Below are 21640 nucleotides of genomic sequence, written 5' to 3' on the forward strand. Positions count from 1 at the left end.
AAAAATGATTCATTTGTCCTGTATAAATTAGGAAGTGGTTCAAAGAAAAGGTCACATTAGAGCTAGGGCTTGAAGGAGACATTTTCAGAAGCTAGGGATAGAAGGACAGATTGAAGGACATTCCAAGAATGGGAAATAGCATGGGCACAAACAAAGCATTGTACAAGTGCATGATGTGTTCTGGGAAATGTTAGTAATTTAAGGTTTCTGGGGGGTGACACTTTTCACACTTTTTAATGTAACACTCTTCAACTGTGAGTCTTTTTTTTGTATTTTAATTCATTTAATGAGCACTTGGCAAGGTGAGGTACACAAAGAAATAAATAGCATTGGGCTTTACCCTCAAGAATTTACAGTTTCACTGGAAAGTTACAGCAGTAAAAATTGTATGGGAAACAGTTTAGATGTTTTAAAATTTTACTCAAGTTCCTTCTAGTTTATATATATATTTATGTATGTAATTCTTTTTTTTTTTTTTAAGATTTTATTTATTTATTTGACAGAGAGAGATCACAAGTAGACAGAGAGGCAGGAGAGAGAGAGAGAGAGAGAGAGAGAGAGAGAGAGAGAGAGAAGCAGGCTCCCTGCTGAGCAGAGAGCCCGATGCGGGACTTGATCCCAGGACCCTGAGATCATGACCTGAGCCGAAGGCAGCGGCTTAACCCACTGAGCCACCCCAGGCGCCCTATGTATGTAATTCTTAATGGGAAAATTATCCTAGCAGTTTCTGCACAGGTTATTTATACAAGGTAGCAAAATGTTTTGATTGCCATGGATCTTTGAAAACAGTTGCTTGAAGGGCAATTTAGAATCATGGGATGATTAAAGTGTATGTACCATCTCTGTCTGTATGGTAATTTCAGTCCTGAGTTCCTATCTGAGAATGTTTCAGATTAGGTAATGCTTACCCAAGTGTCAAGGCACGACCGAATTGAATGCCATCTCTTCCATGAAACCTTTCCTCGAAGAAGTGATTTTCCTTGCTTCTAAATTCCCACAACATTTTATTGTTGTCTGAGGGCAACTTGCATGTTTTCTTTCCTGTTATATGTGTAGTTGTTTGATATTCTACATGGGAAGCATTTTTAGACTTTATAAATCTCTGTATCCACCCCCTCCCCACACTTGCCCAGTGTCTTACACATTTAGACATTCTGTAACAATTTCTTGAATGATCTGTTACCTTTTTTTGGTGGATACAATATGAGAAACTGCTGTGGGAACAAAGAATATCCGGTACTTTCTAAAGAAACCTTTGTAAAATTCTTTTGCTGTATATCATCCTCCTAAGAATCTAGTAAAAGATATTATTCCCCACTTTACAGGTAAGGCAGCCGAGGCTTAATAGAATCATAAATCCTAGGGCTTGAAGGAACTTTAATGCTATTCCATCTACAATTAGCATCTGTCTCTGCAGGCCCTAGAATAGGAGAATGGTATAGATGGATAAGCCTTGTGCAGACAGCCAAGGCAGCAGGTTATGGGCAGATCCAAAGAAGATGATTCTCTTGTTCACCCCACTTTCTTCTGAGCCTTTGATGTATTATCTTAGATTTAAGAGAGAAGAGAAGGAAAAGGGAGAAGAGCTACACAAAAGTATTTGTATAAGCATATTTCATTTTTGTATATACAAACAAACAAAACCATACAAACAAGACAAAACCATCACAGTAGTGAGTGAAAGAAAACACAAAACTGGCTTAAGCAGAAAAAAAGTAGGAGGGGGACATTTATGGGCTCTCAGAGTGGGGAAGTTTGAGAGTAGATACAGCCCCAAATACCACATTCCAGGGCCTCGGACAGGTTTTCCTTTTTGTCTGTCTCGTGCTTTTCCTTTCTTCTCTATTTTTGCTCCATTTTCAGGCAGTGTCTCTTTTACCGAGGAGTAGCTGAAGAGAGAGTATTCCTTTTCTCCAGCTCCAGTCAGAGGTTTAAGATTAACTTTGACTGGGTCATGGGCCTATCCCTAATAACATCTCTTTGGTCAAAAGAATGCCACAGTTGGCCATGCCTGAGTCACGGGAGGTGGAGTAGAGTCACCAGCTCTACCTGAGCCATGTAGAGAGTTGAACATGTGGTTTTCAAAGGGGTGTCAGTTCTGACAAGAACAGGAAGGAGGGCGGGCTGGGTGGGCACCAGTAATAGATTCCAACTGTACCTGCCTGGAGTGTGTAGCCCAAATATCTACCTATTTTTTTTAAAGATTTATTCATTTATTTGGGGGGGGGGCGAGAGCACTCTGTGTTGGGGGGAGGAGCAGCAGAAGGAAAGAGAATCCCAAGCAGACTCCCTGCTGATCCCGTGACCCATGAGATCATGACCCGAGGTGAACTCACAAGTTGGACGCTTAACCCACTGAGCCACCCAGGTGCCCCCCAAATACAGTTCTAATGGCAATAGAGTTACCTTGACTTATGTGTTTTTGACTTGAGTGGCAATGGCACAGACTGGTGTAGCAAAGGGGGTTTTAACTTTCAAGAAGGAATGGATTGTTTGACTCTGGAACTTCAGTAAAGACTTGATTCAAGTCGTTCTTTTTATTGGTTTTTAGTCCTGTAGGTGAAACAGCTGATACTCTGGGTTTCACTAGGACACATTTTACATTTGCAGGACAGAAAAACTTCATTTCATTCATGTAAATTGGAAATTATGATCATCTCAGAACAATGCAAGGTATTTTTTTTTAATTTATTTTCAGCGTAACAGTATTCATTGTTTTTGCACCACACCCAGTGCTCCATGCAATCCGTGCCCTCTCCAATACCCACCATCTGGTTCCCCCAATATCCCACCCCCCCCCCTACAAAACCCTCAGATTGTTTTTCAGAGTCCATAGTCCCTTATGGTTCACTTCCCCTTCCAATTTCCCTCAACTCCCTTCTCCTCTCCATCTCCCTGTCCTCCATGCTATTTGTTATGCTCCACAAATAAGTGAAACCATATAACTGACTCTCTCTGCTTGACTTATTTCACTCAGCATAATCTCTTCCAGTCCCGTCCTTGTTGCTACGAAAGTTGGGTATTCATCCTTTCTGATGGAGGCATAATACTCCATAGTGTATATGGATCACATCTTCCTTATCCATTCGTCCGTTGAAGGGCATTTTGGTTCTTTCCACAGTTTGGTGACCGTGGCCATTGCTAATGCAAGGTATTTTTATCTATAGCCTCCAGAATGGAAACTTGGCTTATTCAGTGTTGGTTATCTCTGACGGGTAAGGAAAGAAGAAGAAGGGAAAAAAACGTAGGCCCGGAGTTCACAGTGGAAGTTGTGATGGTATTAGCATTGCTAGTACTCACCTTGAGGGAGAAGAGGATGAAAAAAATGAGGCGATTGTAAAACTTCATTAGGCACAATGGGCACAGTTTCCTGTGTGTCTTCTCTTTATGCCAAGGGCTGAACACCTGTTCTCAGAGTAGGACCTACTTGTCTGCTGCCGGCAAGCTTTTTTTAGCTTTAAGTCCTTTATGAAACCTTGGATTAGATCATTTTCATAATCATGTTAAAACTACACTTGAAGCTTTTGTCTGAAGTCTTCTATGTTTCTGCTTCTCTGCAGAGCTGCTTAAAATTCTGACTTCTAAGGACTGAGGAACCCTGTGTCTCAGACATTTGGAGGATAATCAGAATAATGTGTGAACCTAGTTTAGTCCTTGCACAGAGTCTTTTAAACAGGTTTCACTACAATGCAAACATGCTCTCCATGTCTGGGACTGTTAGAATAAGAATTTTTGCAATTACGAATAACTCACGTGGCAAATTTCTCATCATATTCGTGATATCATTCATTCAGTCAATAGTGTTTTTTTATTTTTTTATTTTATTTTATTTTTTTTTAGTGTCTACGCTGAACTATGCACCATGCCAAGTCTTGGGAATATAGAAATGAAAACTCAATTTGTGATTCCCAAAGAGCCTAGGATCTAAGGAAGTGAAAACCCATCATTAAAATACGTGTGCGTCATGTTAGGATGGATAGAGGTATTTATTAGAGGAACCCACCTGAGGGGCATATGATCCAGCCAGAGGACAGACATGCAGGCAGTAAAGGCCTGGGAGAGGGGATCTTGAATATTGATTATTTACAGACAAAGTGTAGGTGGACCATGTGGTGAGGGAGACGGTGAGAGATTAGGCTTTGATGGTTAGATATTTTATTTTACCCTGAAAGGTGACAGGGATGCCTAAGGAATCTAAGTAGGTAAGTGGTATGATCAGATTGACACTTTATTTTGCTGTTTATTTTTTGAACAGATAGTAACCTTATATGGTTTAGAAAAAATTATAGAAAGGTGTATAGTGAAAAATTTTTATTTACCTGATAGCCTTCCCCTCAAATAACCACTACACGAGTTTCCTATATGTCTTCCCAGAGCTCTGTTCTGCAAATAGAAGCAAATACAAAAATAGGTGAATCTGTATTCTTCCTCCACCTCCTTTTCACACAAATGATAGCCTGCCTTGCTTACTATGGTACACCTTGCTTTGGTCCCTTTAGCTCTTTGTCTTGGCAACTCTCTCCCATGTTAATTTATTACAAGTGTCTTTTTTCTTTTCTTTCTTTTTAAAGATTTTATTTATTATTTGACAGAGATCACAGTAGGCAGAGAGGCAGGCAGAGAGAGAGAGAGAGAGAGGAGGAAGCAGGCTCCCCGCTGAGCAGAGAGCCCAATGCCGGGCTCAATCCTAAAACCCTGGGATCACCGCCCTGAGCCAGAGGCAGAGGCTCAGCTCAGAGGCTCACCCACTGAGCCACCCAGGCGCCCCAAACAAGTTGTCTTTTTTTTCTCGTTTTCAGTCTTTTTCCTTTCTTATGGCTGCTTAATCCCCCTCCCCCCAATTCATCAAAAAATACACTGGGTTCCACCTGCCTTCTAAAACATTCTCTGAAGGGCTTCTGGGTGGATCCCGTTGGTTGAGCCTCTGACTCTTGATTTGGCTCAGGTCGTGATCTCAGGTTGTGAATCTAGCCCCGTGGGCCTCCGTGCTGGGTGTGGCGCGTGCTTAAAATTCTCTCCCCTCCCTTCCTTTACCCTCCCCACTCGTGCTCTCTCTAAAAAAATAAAACATTCTCTGAGATCGGCCAGTCCCTCAAATTAGCAGGTCATTTCTCTCCTGTTCACCAACTACCCTCCACTTCCCCTTCTCACTCCAACTCTTTGTAGTTTGGTTTCTACCTCCAGAAGTTCAGTGAAATCTATTTGCACAAGTCACAAGTGATCTATTTTAGTTTATAATCTCTTATTGATTAATGTGTGATGGTGAAGAAGATTTAGCATAATACTGGAAAGAGATTTTCAAGATTTGGTTAAATCCAGACATGGAATTGGTTATATCATAAAAGCAGAAATTTTCCAATCACTGGCATTTCTGGTAACGTACACAGGCTCTGTCCCCTGATTTATCTGCTTCTGATGCTAGTTCCCCCTGCTGTGAATTCTGAATGCTGCATCAAATGGAGTGGACTGAAGGCAACTACCATGAATTCCTTCTTGCTAACTCAAGCATATTATGACTTGTTGGAAAGATCTTGAGGGCTTATGGAATTCTGGGAGTCCTGATACTGGTTAACGACCACAGTGACTGGGGATTATGAAGGGCAGCATTGTTCTAGTAAGAATAGTCTCATCAGACCCTACCTTGTTTTAATACCTTTCCTTTGGTTTTGGTAACACTATTTGCAGATCCAGTGTTTTGCCAGATATGGAGATAGTGCACAGCCTGACCCCTTTCCCAGTTTTATTTTTATTTTTTGTTTGTTTTCGTCATCTTGGGATTATTCTTGGGAACTGGCTCTTTATTTTGAAAGCTGGTAAATAAGGGGAAGGAGTCAAGAATTTATCTTGCCTTTCCCATGAATATACCACTGAGTAGCTAAATAACTGAGTAGGAGAAGTTTCTCTATAGAAGCATTTCAGCAATAAATGAAGATGTGATAGACTTGGAATATCATTTTGCAACCCATGATGAATTGAACTTCGATGGCTGCTAGCATCAGAAAAGAAAGTAACCCATACTTTCCGTGCTTCTTGATGAGGAAGACAAGCCCATCTACAGAGGAGCCTTACTCCCCCCAAACCAAACCTGAATCTGATAAAGCCTCCAGATTCAGCTATCAATTTTCAGGAGGTACAGAGGACAGGGGATAATGATAAGTAAACTACATTATAAAGTTTCAGTTAACAAAAATCTTGACTGTGGGATTCTCTCTTGGACAAATGACCCAGTTTCTTCAACAAATAAATTGCAAGGGAAAAAAGAGGTAATGGGGGAACCTATAGATTTAGATTCTTAAATGCCATATTTACAAAAAAGAAAAACCATAACAACTATAATGACATTGGGAGAAGGAAAGGAAATGTGAGTTGGGGGAAATTGGAAGCAGAGATGAAGCATGAGAGACTGTGGACTCTGAGAAACAAACAGGGTTTTGAGGGGAGGGGATGGGGGATTAGGTGAGCCTGGTGGTAGGTATTATGGAGGGCACGTATTGCATGGAGCACTGGGTGTGGTGCATAAACAATGAATATTGGAACACTGAAAGGATAAAATAAACTATAATGTTTAGGGATACATAGTTAAATAAAAGTGCAAATAAGGTAATAATATATAAAAGTCAGGATAGTACAGTATGGTGACTGTAGTTAATAATATTATATTGTGTATTTGAAAGTTGCTAAAAGAGACCTTAAAAGTTCTTATCACAGCATTGGGGAGGGTATGTGTGGTGGTGAGCACTTTGCATTGTGTAAGACTGATGAATCATGGACCTGTACCCCTGAAACAAATAATACGATTTATGTTAATAATAAAAAAAGTTCTTATCACAAGAAAACAGTTTAACTGTGGTAGTGAATGTTGACTAGGCTTGTGTTGATCATTTCATAATATATAGATATTGAATTATGTTGTATACCTGGAACTAATATAATGTCTTATAATCAATTATATCTTAAAAATAAGTTAGAAGTTGGGACAGTGGTTTTTCTCTGTGGTGAGGGGGAGGATTTGTGTTCAAGATGGGCATAGGAAGAGCTTTTGGAGTGACTAGCAAGATATTTTCATGGAGGGGGGGTTATAAGGATCTTTAGCTTACAGTTTATTAAGCAATATATTTAACACTTTTTAAAATATTTGTTATAACTAAAAAAGATTTTAGGTTTTAGATGGTGTAGTAAAGTTGTTTCCATTCTCCTCCTAAACAAGAACAATAACAAAACAGCCTTATGCTCTGAATTGTCCAAGCAGTGATCTGTAAGATGCACTAAAAAACATCATAGAATAAATTTGAATATTGTACTGGTTAACTCGGTTCTCCACCTGATTCCTTATAGAACTGACATCAATACGTGGTATATTTTAGAGAAATAAAAGCCATGCCTTCTGGAGCTGACCAGTCTTTTAAAAAAATATTTTTATTAAAAAAATTTCTTTTAATATATAATTGACCAGTTTTTTAAAAAAAATTTTTAAGACTTTATTTATTTCTTTGACACAGAGAGAGGGGAAGCGGCAGGTAGGGGAGAAGCAGGCTCCCTGCTGAGCAAGGAGCCAGATGTGGGACTCAATCCTAGGACTCTGGGATCATGACCTGAACCAAAGGCAGCCGCTTAACCGAGTCACCCTTTTTTTTTTTTTAACCTCTTCCTCTCCCCCACCCCTGCCTGAGGCAACCACTAATCTATTCTTTGTATCTATGAGCTTGGTTTTTGTTTGTTTAGAATCCACATAGAACAGAGATCTATGTTGTTTGTCTTTCTCTGACTTACTTTACTTAGCATAATGCCCTCAAAGTCCATCCATGTTGTAAATGGCAAGACTTCATTCTTTTTTATGATTGAATGACATATCTATGATGCATATGATTTAAAAGGACAAAAATTATACACACATACATACATACTTACATACGTACCGCAATTAAAAAAAATATTTTATTTATTAGAGGGAGAGAGCATGAGGTGGGGAGGGGCAGAGGGAAAGGGAGAAGCAGACTCCCTGCTGTTCAGGGAGCCCAACACAGGGCTCTATTCCAGGACCCCAGGATCATAACCTGAGCTGAAGGCAGACACTTAACCAACTGAGCCACCCAGGCATCCCCACACCACAATTTGTTCATCCATTCATGGACACTTAGGATGTTTTCATGGCTTGGCTGTTGTCAGTAGTGCTACATTGAACATTGAGGTGCTAGTGTAAGACTAGTGTTTTGTGGGGCATCTGGGTGGCTCAGTGGGTTAAGCCTCTGCCTTCGGCTCAGGTCATGATCTGAGGGTCCTCGGATCGAGCCCCACATCGGGCTCTCTGCTCAGCAGGAAGCCTGCTTCCCCCCCCCCTCTGGTGCCTCTCTGCCTACTTGTAATCTCTCTGTTAAATTAAAAAAAAAAAAAACTTAAAAAAAAAGACTAGTGTTTTGCACTAGTGTTTTTGTACTAATGTACTAGTGTTTTGTACTAGTGTTTTAGTTATCTTTGGGTAAGTACCCAGAAGTGAAATTGCTGAATTATGTGGTAGTTTTTTAAATAATATTTTTTAACTTTTTGAGGCGCCTCCATACTGTATTCCATTGTGGTTGCACTAATTTACATTTCCACGAACAGTACACATGGGTTTCTCTTAACCACATTCTTGCCAACACTTGTTACTTCTTGTTTTATTGACAGTAGCCACTGTAACAGATTTGGGGCATATTGATAATAGCCATTCTGACAGGTGTGAGGTGCTATCTCATTGTGGTTTTGATTTGCATTTCTGTGAATATTAACTTTTAATATTATTAACCTTTAATTTGCATATTGTGAATATTAACTCCTCATCAGAGACATGATTTGCAAAAAATGTCTACCATTCCTTAGGTTGCCTTTTTATTTTGATGATAGTTTCCTTTGCTGTATAGAAGATTTTTAGTTTGGTATAGCCCCATTTGCTCATTTTTTTTTATTTTGTTACTTTTGGTGTTGGGTTCAAAATATCATCACCAGCGCCTGTGTTAAGGAGCTTACTGCTTATGAGATTTTATGATTTCAGGTCTTATGTTCAAGTCTTTAATCCATTTTTAAAAAATTTCTTTTCAGCGTAACAGAATTCATTGTTTTTGCACCACACCCAGTGCTCCATGCAATACTGCCCTCCTCAATACCCACCACCTGGCTCCCCCAACCTCCCACCGCCCGCCCCTTCAAAACCCTCAGATTGTCTTTAACCCATTTTGAGTTAATTTTTGTGTATGGTGTAAGATAGTGGTTTAGTTTCATTCTTTTGAGTGTGGCTGTCCAGTTTTCCAACACTATTTGTTGAAGAGACTGTTCTTTCCATTTGGTATTCTTGGCCTTTCTGTTGCAAACTTATTGACCATGTGTGCATGGATTTATTTCTGGGCCCACTATTCTGTTTCATTGTTTGTTTTTATGCCAGTGCCATACTATTTACATTGCTGTGGCTTTGTAATATTATTTGAAATCAGGGAGCATAATGTCTATAGGCTTGTTTTTCTCAGGATGGCTTTGGCTGCTCAGGGTCTTTTTGGTTCCATACAAATTTTAGGGCTGTTTCTTCTATTTCTGTGAAAAATGCCAGTGGAATTTTGATAGGAATTGCATCGGATTCATAAGGATGCTTTAAAAATATTAATTCTTCCGGGGCGCCTGGGTGGCTCAGTGGGTTAAAGCCTCTGCCTTCGGCTCAGGTCATGATCCCAGGGTCCTGGGATCGAGCCCCGAATCGGGCTCTCTGCTCAGCAGGGAGCCTGCTTCCTCCTCTCTCTCTCTGCCTGCCTCTCTGCCTGCTTGTGATCTCTGTCTGTCAAATAAATAAATAAATCTTAAAAAAAAAAAAAATTAATTCTTCCAATCTAGGAGCATGACATATCTGCTAGTGATTTGTGTTGTCTTCAGTTTCTTTCCTTAATGTCGTGTTTTACGTATACAGGTCTTTCACCTCCTTGGTTAAATTTATTGCTAGATATTTTATTATTTTTGATGGAATCATAAATGAGATTGTTTTAATTTGTATTTCGATGGTTGGTTATTAATGTATAGAAATGTAACAGCTTTTTTTTGGGTATTGATTAATTTAACAGTTTTTTGGTGGTGTCTTTGTGGTTTTCTATATACGTCATCTGCACACAGTGACATTTTTTACTTCTTCCTTTACAATTTGGATGTCTTCTATTTCTTTTTCTCATCTAATTACTCTGTGGATAAAGCTCCAGTATTAAATTGAATAAAAGTTGGCAAAAATGGGGATCCTTGTCTTATTCCTGATCTCAAAGGAAAAGCTTTTAGCTTTTTACCATCGAGTATGATGTTAGCTGTAGACTTGACATATATGGCCTTTATTATGTTGAGGTACATTCTGTCTCTACCCAGTTTATTGAGAGTTTTTATCATAAGTGGATGTTGAGTTTTGTCAGATGCTTTTTGGTAGCTATTGAGGTGATCATATGGTTTTTATCATACATTTTGTTAATGTTTGTGTATCACATTGGCTGATTTGTGGGTACTGGAACCAGACTTCATTCCCAGGAATAAATCCCACCTGATCATGGTATTGTAATCCTTTTATGTATTGTTGAATTCAGTTGCTATTATTGTCGTGTCTATGTTCATCACAGGTATTGGCCTATACTTTCTTATTCTTGCAGCATCCTGTCTGCTTTCAGTGTTAGGATAATGCTGGCCTTATAAAATGAGTTTGGAAGCACTCCCTCCTTCAGTTTTTTGGAAGTGTTTGAGAAGAATTGGTTATAATCCTTCTTTGAATGTTTGGTAGAATTCACCAATGAAAGGCTTCTGGTTCTGGATTTTTGTTTTTTTTGGGAAGTATTTGATTACCAATTCCATTTCTTTAGTAGTAATCAGTCTGTTCAGAGTTTCTGTTTCTTCATGATTCAGTCTGGTAGGTTGTATGTTGCTAGAAATTTTTGTTTCTTTTAGGTTGTCTATAGGCTTGGTTGGCAAAAAATGCCGATTTTTTGGCATATAATTATTCATCATGGTTTCTTTCATTTTTTTTTTTTTAAGATTTTATTTATTATTTGACAGAGAGATCACAAGTAGGCAGAGAGGCAGGCAAAGAGAGAGGGGGAAACAGGCTCCCCGCCAAGCAGAGAGCCCGATGCGGGGGCTTGATCCCAGGACCCTGAGATCAGGACCTGAGCCGAAGGCAAAGGCCCAACCCTCTGAGCCACCCAGGCGCTCCCTCATCATGGTTTCTTATGATCTCTTTTATTTAAATGGCATCACTTCTAAAATCTCTTCTTTCATTTCTGATTTTGTTTATTTGACTACGCTCTCTTTTTTCTTGGTAAGACTTAGCTAAAGATTATCATTTTTATCTTTTCAGAGAACCAGTTTCTTAAGATAGGTGTTTAATGCTCTGAATTTCTCTTAGAATTTCTTTGCTGCATCCCATAAATTTGATTTTTGATTTCCATTTTTGTCTCATTGTATTAAATTTTTTTAAAATTTCTTTGATATTCTTGATTGGTTGGTGGCAAGTTGTTTAATTTTCCTCTATCTGTGAATTTTCCTGTTTTCTTTGTGGAATTGACTTCTAGTTTTCATATCATTTGTGCTTGGAAAAGATGCTTGATATGATTTCAGTCCTCTTAAATTTGTTAAGACATGTTTTGTGGTTCCTAACATGGGATTTCTGCCCTGGAGACTGTTGCGTGTGCCCTTCAGAAGAATATGTATTCTTTTGCTTTGGGTGGGTTCATTGGTCTAACATGTTTAAGGTTTGCTCTTTCCTTGTTGATTTTCTGTCTGGGTGATCTATCCATTGATGTAAATGGATATGAAGTCCCAGTTATTATTGTGCTGCTGTCTGTTTTTCCCTCTAGGTCTGTTAATATTGGTTTATTTATTTACGTGCTCCTATATTGGCTACATAAATTTTCCAAATGTTAAATCCTTTTGTTGGGGTTGGTCCCTTTATCTTATGTAGTTCTCCTTGTTTTTATTGTTGTCTCTATTTAATTTTTTAAATTTTTAAAATTTTTTTTAAAGATTTTATTTATTTGTTTGACAGACAGAGATCAGAAGTAGGCAGAGAGGCAGGCAGAGAGAGAGAAGTAGGCTCCCCACTGAGCAGAGAGTCCGACGTGGTTCTCCATCCCAGGACCTTGAGATCATGACCTGAGCCAAAGGCAGAGGTTTAACCCTCTGAGCCACCCAGGCGCCCTTGTAGTCTCTATTTTAAAGTTGGTTTTGTCTGATATAAGTATAGCTACTCCAGCTTCCTATTAGTTTCCATTTTCATGGAGTATCTTTCTCCTTCCCTTCACTTTTAGTCTCTGTGTGTCCTTATATTTCAGGTTAGTGTCTTGTAGACTGCATAGAGATGGGTCTTGTTTTTAATTTATTCAGCCACTCTATGTCTTTTGATTGGGGCACTCCATTTACATTTCAAATAATTATTGATAGGTATGTACTTACTGCCATTTTGTTCACCATTTTCTGGCATTTTTGGTTATGTCTTTCTGTTCGTCTTTTGTTCTCTTGCTCTCCTTCTTTGTGATTTGATGGCTTTTTTTTAGTGGTATGCTTATATTCCTTTTCCTTTATCCTTTGTATATTTACTATAGGTTTTCCCTTTGTGATTACCATGAGGTTTACACATAACATCTTATATCTATAATGGCCCACTTTTATGTAGATAATTTAGGTTTGGTTGCATTCTAAGGCTTAATATTTTTACTCCCTGCTGCCATGTTTCATGTTTTTGATATTTCTTTATATATCTTTTCATCTAACTTATCCCTTAACTAATTCTTGTAATGAGTTGTTTTCACTACTTTTGTCTTTGAACCTTCATACTAGCTTTTATAAGTGTTTAATCTACTATATTTACTCTATTTTTATAAATGTCATAAATTTCCCTTTCTTGTGGCTGTTTAATTTTCTGTCGTATGGATAGCCCACAATTTATTTAACCTTTCCACTACTGATGGGCATTTAGTTTATTGCCAATCTTTTTCTGTTAAAAACAGAACTGTAATAAGTTACATTGGATACCAAGGGCTGACATTTTAGAAGGTTCTGTAGGTACTTAAATATTTGTTGAATGAATGACTGAATAGAAGATAAATGGCTTACAGAGGAGCAAGGAGGGATGTGAAAGGATGAGACTGGAGACAGGGTGACTGGTTGTGAGGCCCTCGCAGGTTTCTGGGAATAGAAGGAGGGGAGAGATCCAGTAAGATGGAGTGACCTCTGTAATGCTGGGATTAGGGAACAGGAGTAGTCAAGCATGATTTCTTAGAGTAATAGTAATACATTGAACAAATAATAAGACATTTATTACCCATATGTCATAGAAAAAGAGCTCCATTTTCATTGGGAAATCTATGCACAGAATTAAAGACAGCCACTAGGAACGGAAGTCAATGGAAATAGTAGGAATCAGTGATTGTTGATTGTTACTTTCTGTTTCTCTTAATCTTGTTTTCTGGGTCTTCTGCTGTTATTGCTAAGTCACATTCTTTCTTTTTATTCCAACAAGTTATCTCTCTTTGGCTTCCTTTTTTTTTCCTTCCTCAATTTGAACCCTTATTTTATAGATTAGAGGCTTCACAATTCTTATGCTGCTGGGAGGTCGATGAATTGATTTTTCACTCAGCTGATTAGGAAGTAAGATACTGTGTCTGCAGATAGTATGATTGTGTTCTTTAAAAAAAAAAAATTAAGATAGAATGACATAACATAAAATTCACCCTTATAACTTGAACAATTCAGTGTTTCCCAGCTCATTCACAAGGTTTCACAACCATCATCAGTAATTCTAGAACATTCCATCACCCGCCCCCAAAACCCTATATCCATTAGCAGTCATTCCCCATTTTCCCCCCCCCCCAACCCTGGCAACCACTAATCTACTTTATGTCTCCTTGGATTAATCTGTTCTGGGCATTTCATATGAATGGACTCATACAATATGTGGCCTTTTATGAGTAGATTATTTCACTTAGCATAATGTTTTCAAAGTTCATCCATATTGTAATATGTATTGGTATTTCATTCCTTTTTATGGCTGAATAATATTTCATTTAGTAGATATACCACATTTTGTTTATCTGTCATTTGATGGACTTTTGAGTTTCCACTTTTTGACTCTTCTGAATATTACTGCTATGAAGATTTGAAGAAGTTTTTTTCATGGATGTTTGTTTTCATTTATCTTGGATATATATCTAGGAGTAAAATTGTATCATATGGTGACTCTTTATTTAGATTTTTGAAGAACCAAGAGACTGTTTTCTAAAGCAGCTGCATCATTTTACATTCTTACCAGCAATGTATGAAGGTTCCAATCCCTTGTCAACACTTGTTATTGTCCAGGTTTTGGGTTATAGCCAAGCTAGTGGGCATGAAGTAGAATCTCTTTTTAGTTTTTACTTACATTTCCCTAACGAGTCATGATGTTGAGCATAGGCCTACATTTCTTAACTGAATATTTTTGGTGCAATCCTAGGCACTATGTTTAGTGCTGGAAATACAGACATGAACAAGGCAATCCAATGGTCTCTTAGAGTTTACGGTTTATGTGAGACAGTATATAGGAGCAAAGTAATTGCAGTTAGAGTTTTAATAAAGAATCAGTTAAGGACAAGGACATAATAAGGACAAGACATGGTCCCTTATTAAACTTTTTAGATATTCTATTTCAGTGATTTAAGTATTTTCTGTTTCACTGGAGATGCACATTCACTCAGTGGTTTTTAGGAATATTACATATGGCATTTTTGCATTTGATTTTGAAAGTAATTCAATGAGAAATTACAAGAAATGAGATCATATTAAAGGAAAAACATACTCAAATGTATAAAAAAGTGGAATTTCTCCTTGTCTTTGTACTCCAGCCATCAGCAGCTTGGTGACTATTGTTCCAGACCTGTTTCCATGGCATGTATCAAGTAGAGTTTGGACTAAAGAACTACTTGCCAAGAGGATTTTCATTTCTTTTTTTTTTTTTTTTAAGATTTTATTTATTTATTTAGTAGAGAGCAGGAGTGAGAGCAAGAGAGAGCATAAGCAAGGGAAGTAGCAGGGGGAGAGGGAGAAGCAGGCTCCTCACTGTGCAGGGAGCCTAATATGGGGCTTGATCCCAGGAGCCCGAGATCTTGACCTGAGCCAAAGGCAGATGCTTAACAGATTGAGCCACCCAGGAGCGAGCCCGCCCTTCCTTCTTTCCTTCCTTCCTTCCTTTTTAATATTTATTTATCTCTACATACAATGTGGGTCTCGAACTTGTGACCTATAGATCAAGAGTCACATGCTCTTCCAACTGAGCCAGCCAGGCATAGCAAGAATTCTCATTTCTTTTTGAGACTAATCCTTCCCTTTCATAGGCATGTGGAGTGATTTTACTGATTGTGCAGTGATTTCTGTGGTGGGTATGTAATAACTTTTTGGTGCTTACTGTGTGCTAGGCACTCTGCCATTTAAACACGTCCACTTTGGCTGTGACGGCATGACTCTCCGTCTTCCTTTTCACTGCAGATGGTCCTTATCCCCGCCGGAGTGTTTACAATGGGCACAGATGATCCTCAGATAAAGCAAGATGGGGAAGCACCTGCCAGGAGAGTTGCTATCGATGCCTTTTACATGGATGCCTATGAAGTCAGCAATGCTGAATTTGAGAAGTTTGTGAACTCAACTGGCTATTTGACAGAGGTAATAGGGTTGGGATGGGAAGGAAGAACTTGTTCTTTTCTAATGTTGATTAACCATTTTTTTTATTATGTGCCCAATACTGTGCTCTGCAGCTCATATATATTTTATCCAGTTCTCATAGCAGCCCCAGGAGGCCAGTTATTTTTCAGGTAGCAAACTGAGGATTAGAAAAGATATTGCCCTGAGTTGCCCAGCTGGTTAGTGGTGGAGCTGGGATTCAAGCCTGGCTAGTGAAGATGCCAGGGTCTCTTTTCTAACCATTATGCTGTAATATCAATGCTTTAATATACCAGAGAGTGCCACTGCCTTTTTAGGCTTTTTGACATAGAGGATAGGATCTAAAGTAAGGCCACTTTTCCTTCTCCAAAAATTGCACTTTGGTTGTTCAAGAAGCATTACATATTTCATTAAACAATAAATGGAGAAGTATAGCTTTTCAGTTTTGTGGTTTTTTTCTTTTATTCTTTTGTTTTAGAGAGAGAGAGAGAGAGTGAGAGAGAGAATGAACCTGTGGTTGGTGGGGGTTGAGAGGGAGAGGGAGCGAGAGAATCTTAAGCAGGTTCCACACCCAGTGCAGAGCCTGATGTGGGACTCGATCTCATGACTCTGAGATTATGACCTGAGCTGAAATCAAGATTCAGATACCCAACTGACTCAGCTACCCAGGCACTCCTGTGGTTTTATTTTAATGCCTGACAACTCATAAGCTCTCCTGTAGCAATCCAAGTTATTCTCCTGTCACTGAATCCCAAAGCAAGGTTCTGCAAGTGGATGTTTCTTCTTCTTCTTCTCCTCCTCCTCGTCGTCGTTGTCGTCGTCGTCCTCCTCCTCCTCCTCCTTCTTCTTCTTTTGGATGTTTCTTCTAAAAGGGAGTAAGAAAAAGGGGGCTTTTTAGTTTATGAAACTTTCTCTAAGTGTCTTAAATATACTGTTTTGGGGGTGCCTGGGTGGCTCAGTCATTGAGCGTCTGCCTTTGGCTTGGGTCATGATCCTGGGGTCCTGGGATCAAGCCCCGCATTGGGCTCCCTGCTCGGCTGGAGGCCTACTTTTCCCTCTCCCACTCCCCCTGCTTGTGTTCCTTCTCTCGCTGTATCTCTCTCTGTCAAATAAATAAAATCTTTAAAAAATAAAATAAGAGGTTGCGCCTGGGTGGCTCAGTGGGTTAAAGCCTCTGCCTTCGGCTCAGGTCATGATCCTAGGGTCCTGGGATCGAGCCCTGCATCGGGCTCTCTGCTCAGCGGGGAGCCTGCTTCCCTTCCTCTCTCTGTGCCTGCCTCTGCCTGCTTGTGATCTCTGTCTGTCAAATAAAATCTTTAAAATAAAATAAAATAGAATAAGATAAAATATACGGTTTTGTAGGCTTGCCATTTTCTCTCACCAAAGGACTTTGCCTTTGCCTTAAGATTGTGGAATCCTTGTTTTTTTTTTTTTTTTTTGGAATCCTTGTTTTATTTCCCCCGACCCAGCCTGCAAAACAACATTTTTTTCTTTTAAATAAAAAAGTAATTGCTGAAAGCAAAAAAGTGTTCAAATTTGGTTTTGCAGCATAACATTTCTTCGGAATTTCCTAAAATATACAAGGCAGTTTTCTCTTTTGTACCTGTTTATAGTAAGCAGAAGACCCTCTTCTTTTTGTTTCATAAGGATCCTTCTAGATCAGTCTTCTAGGTAGTCTACTTAAGTGAGAAGACAAGCTCCCCTCAGACTTGGGTTCTTCATAAAGAAGACAGAATAAACAGAATTTAGGGCATTCAGGAATGTGGATGGGGAAGAGCGACATCTGGCTTTTTACTACCCTTTCACTCAAGTATAGCATTTCTTTCAATTATGAGGCAGATGACAGTAATAATAGCAGTATCTATAACTTTGTCACCAGTAGAAATCACAAACATTTTTTGTCACGTTATTGTTATTATAGATATCTTGAAATATTGTTTACATTCATCCTTCCTTTAGAAATGATAATTTTGAGACCTTCCACTAGATCTTATTTAATATATTAATAATGAGCATGTATATATTGCTATACTATAAATTTATTACTATTTTGAGATAACTGGTTTTCTTCATAAAAGAAATCATTTATTTATGTATTTAAACATTTAAACATTTCACTCTGAGAAGGAGGCCCCTAAGCTTCACCATACTGCCAGGAGGGTTCAGGGTACAAAAAGTGTTAAGAACTCCTACTTTGGATAAATGTTTCATATTTTTAGTATACTTCACAGTTTTTTTCTGTCTCTCCAACTTTATTTTATATCATATTCCACTTACCATGTTCAAGCCCAGCTGGTCTTGTTTCGATTCCTTGAAAACTCAGCGTTCTTTTCCAGCTTGAGGTCTCCACTCATCTCCCTGCCCTGCTTAGAATTTCCTTCTCCCCATGCGCATCTCCCTTTTACTATGGCTGATTCCTTCTCATTTTGAGTCATTGCAGCTGAATGGCCCCTTCTCAAGGAGACCTCTTCTCCCCACTCTATTGAAAAGAGGCTTTTCTTGATACTCTTTACCTTACAAGATCAAGTAAAGTTATAAGTATTTTCTTCCATCCTTTCTTTGACTTGAGTTTTTGTCTGTGCCCCCACATGTAAGTGCTATTAAGACAGGGACTGTACTTACCTAATATTAACATTGTATCTCCGTCATTTAGTTCATACTCAGGCACAGAACAAGGATTGCTGCCCAAACAGAGCAACATGTTTGGAACTTGTTCATTGGATGAAGGGATGGTTTGGGTGCTTAGGTACTTTCCCACAACGGAAAGAGGAGGAAGAGCAGGGGTGAAGAAAAGATGATACACTTTGATCAGGGAAAGGAGTTCGAGGTGTTTGTAAGGCCTGAACTACAGGAATCCAGTAAGCAGTTAATATCATCTAGTGAGGACAGGACTGGCCTGGATGGAGGTGGAGATGGGACGGTCATTTGAAGTGCATGCTGCTGGTCATTATAGCAGTGAGATTGAAGGAGATTGTCTGTCAGTAGGTCGGTGTATCTCCAAGTGTGATCTCTTGGACCACCAGTTACCAGCTGAGCTGTTGACATGTGCAGGTTCCTTGGCCTCACCAGAAATTCTGAGGTTGAGGAGCAGTAACGTGTAGTTTGGTAAGCTGGCCAGGTGATCTCCGCTGCACAAAGCCCAAGAGCCACTGGTGAAGAGAAAGAAGAAGCAAGGCAGAGCACTAGGGAGCAACAGTATTCTAGGGGCTAGAAGAAGAGCCCTGTATTTCAGGAGATGTAAGAGGTCAGAAAGAGGAGGGGAACTAGAAGAATAGAATCATGGAGACGAAGGGCCTTTGCAGTATGAGATCGATGCAACAGATAAAACAGGTAGATGAGGCAGTAATGTTAAATGTTAAATGAAAATATTAAATGTTAAATGAAAATAATAAAAATACAGATTTCCATCTGATGCTTCAATTGGCCACTTGAGATTTATAAACACAGTTACCCCTTAGGGGAGCCAGAGTCTATCAGAATATCAGCCAACAATGTCATTCAATTCTTTTAGCTAGATTGCAGGAGCAGAGCAAAGGACAAAGGTTGGTTATGTAAACTGACCTGTAAAGAATACTGTTATTTTCCAAGTCATTTGAAATACTTGCGGAGATGTGTTTCCATCAACAGGAGCAATCACATTCTCAAAAGCTAATCTCTTCCAGTCTGCATTCTTATCAGCTAAATGAGCCTGAAAAGACCATGATCTCTGTAAGTGATTGATATTAACCTGTTTTAATAGGAAGCCAGATGCTTTTAAGTCATTTCTGAATCCTCTGGGAAGTCACAAGAATAACTAAAGTTCATTTGGACTAGAAGAATCACTTTTACGCACAGAGAAAACTGTCCATGTGAAACACGTTGTTACAACCATTCTGGGTTTTTATTTCCTTCTTTCCTTTCAGGCCGAGAAGTTTGGTGACTCCTTTGTCTTTGAAGGCATGTTGAGTGAGCAAGTGAAGACTGATATCCAGCAGGCAGTAAGTAATGTCCAACCAGGCTCTCATATTTCTCTGCTGTTTGTTGGAAAGGGGTTGGGTTAAAAGTCCAAGCTATAAGGGCCACGACTCCTCAACCCGCCAGCCCCTCACCAGTCCTGCTCTAGATGGGCCCACAACTGACTGAGCTTCCATAAGCACCTGTGTGGTGAGCGGAACTTTGGATTTCCGAATGTTCAAGAATTTGTTTACATACAAGTCTCATAAAGACGGGGGTTTTTTGCTCATTACAAGTTTTTATTCTAAGTCTATTATGTAATCCGATACACTTTTTTTTTTTTTTTTTTTTAAGGGGCTTTGAGGTCACATTGGCCTAGTGTTGATGAGCCAGCAGCTCAGGATGTGGTGCCTTGTTTTAAGATACGGAGTTCAGATGACGGAGGGCCTTTGTACTCATTTTTGTAATTTGCTCTTTTGGATACAGGGCCTCTTGTCACTCCAGAACCTCCAAGCACATTAGGCATAAAGGCAAAGGGAGATTATTGCTAGGCTCTGAGGGTGCCCTGTAAGTACCCAGCGAAGTGTGTGTGCTCGTAACCAGGATGATAACAAGCAGCTCTCACAGGAGCCTAGTGCTGGTCTCTTGCTTAAATGCTCTTAATGGAAAAGCAAACCTTTTAAGTGTGTTTAGAAAGGGCTGGAATGAATAAAATGCATCTGTTGATGATTTGAGAGTGCTAAGTTTTTGTTTTTCAACCCCTTCTTAGGTCTGACATACCCTCATGCATCACACCTTTTTTTTTTTTTTAATATTTTATTTACTTATTTGAGAGAGAGAGAGAGAGAGAGCATGAGCAGGGGCAGGGGCAGAGGGAGAGGGAGAAACAGGCTCCCCGCTGAGCAGGGAGACCAACAGGAGCTCCATCCCAGGGAGTCCCCAGACCCTGGGATCACAGCCTGAGCCCAAGGCAGGTGCTTAACCACTTAACTGACTGAACCACCCAGGAACCCCTACCAGACCTTTTATTAACCCGGTGTTTCCAGAAGCACAAGACAGGGATGGTCCAGGAGAAGACTTGAAGTGAAACAGGAGATGAGTTCAGGTAGTATGGGCAAAACCTAAGATAATCCTGAATCACGGAGTGAAAACGTTACTCCCTTTTCAGATCTCTTTCAAGACCTGTGTAAGTCAGGACAGAGTCTGATTTCAGGAGGAGCATGTCGTTAACACTCAGCAGCACTTGTTAGTCTCCTGTTAAACAGACAAATTCGGCCTTGGAACCTTCCCCAGGCTACAGTAGCTAACTCGAATTTTGTAACATTGTTTACTTCCATGCAATTATTTTGTAATATTGTTTATTTTCATATAATTATTTTAAAAGTTTCATATAACTTTTAAGTAAATGTAAATTATTTTATTTATTTATTTTTTTAAAGATTTTTATTTATTTATTTGACAGACAAAGATCACAAGTAGGCAGAGAGGCAGGCAGAGAGAGAGGAGGAAGCAGGCTCCCTGCCCAGCAGAGAGCCCGATGCGGGGCTCGATCCCAGGACCCCGGGATCCTGACCTGAGCCGAAGGCAGAGGCTTTAACCCACTGAGCCACCCAGGTGCCCCAATGTAAATTATTTTAAATGTTATAAATCTTTTGGTGACAGGTTATACCAGTGATACAAATTTTCTGTAAAAAAAACAAAAATCAAACAAAACAAAACAACACACATACAGAAAACCACACGAAGCAAATGTTTAGCTTACTGAGTTATCCTGAGGTGAGCATGTTTGTAACGATCACCTAAGTCAGGAATTAGAATTTCTCTGCCTACCCAGTAAGCCCCTCCATGAGCCACAGCCTTATTGCCCTTTTCTTTTCCTAGAGTTGCCATTATCCTGCTTTATAAAGTAAATCCTTCCCTGAATTTCTTTATAGTATTATCACCAGGTGTGCATCCCAAGGCTATGGTTTAATCCTATCCATTTAAGGGTAAATTTGTGTCTTTTTCAAGACTCTTAGGGCATCTGGGTGGCTTA

General features: G+C 39.3%; 1 protein-coding gene across 3 annotated transcripts in view; it reads left to right on the top strand.

Annotated features, from left to right (window-relative positions):
- SUMF1 (sulfatase modifying factor 1) overlaps nt 1-21640 on the top strand; it is a 111322-nt gene that overhangs the window by 4985 nt on the left and 84697 nt on the right. For all 3 annotated transcript variants that reach the window (XM_047746311.1, XM_047746320.1, XM_047746327.1), the window contains exons 2-3: nt 15502-15675; nt 19575-19649. In XM_047746311.1, the coding sequence (XP_047602267.1) occupies nt 15502-15675; nt 19575-19649 (249 nt within the window). The remainder of the gene's footprint in view (nt 1-15501; nt 15676-19574; nt 19650-21640) is intronic.

Source organism: Lutra lutra, chromosome 1, assembly GCF_902655055.1.
Source record: "Lutra lutra chromosome 1, mLutLut1.2, whole genome shotgun sequence".
NCBI classification, from domain to species: domain Eukaryota; kingdom Metazoa; phylum Chordata; class Mammalia; order Carnivora; family Mustelidae; genus Lutra; species Lutra lutra.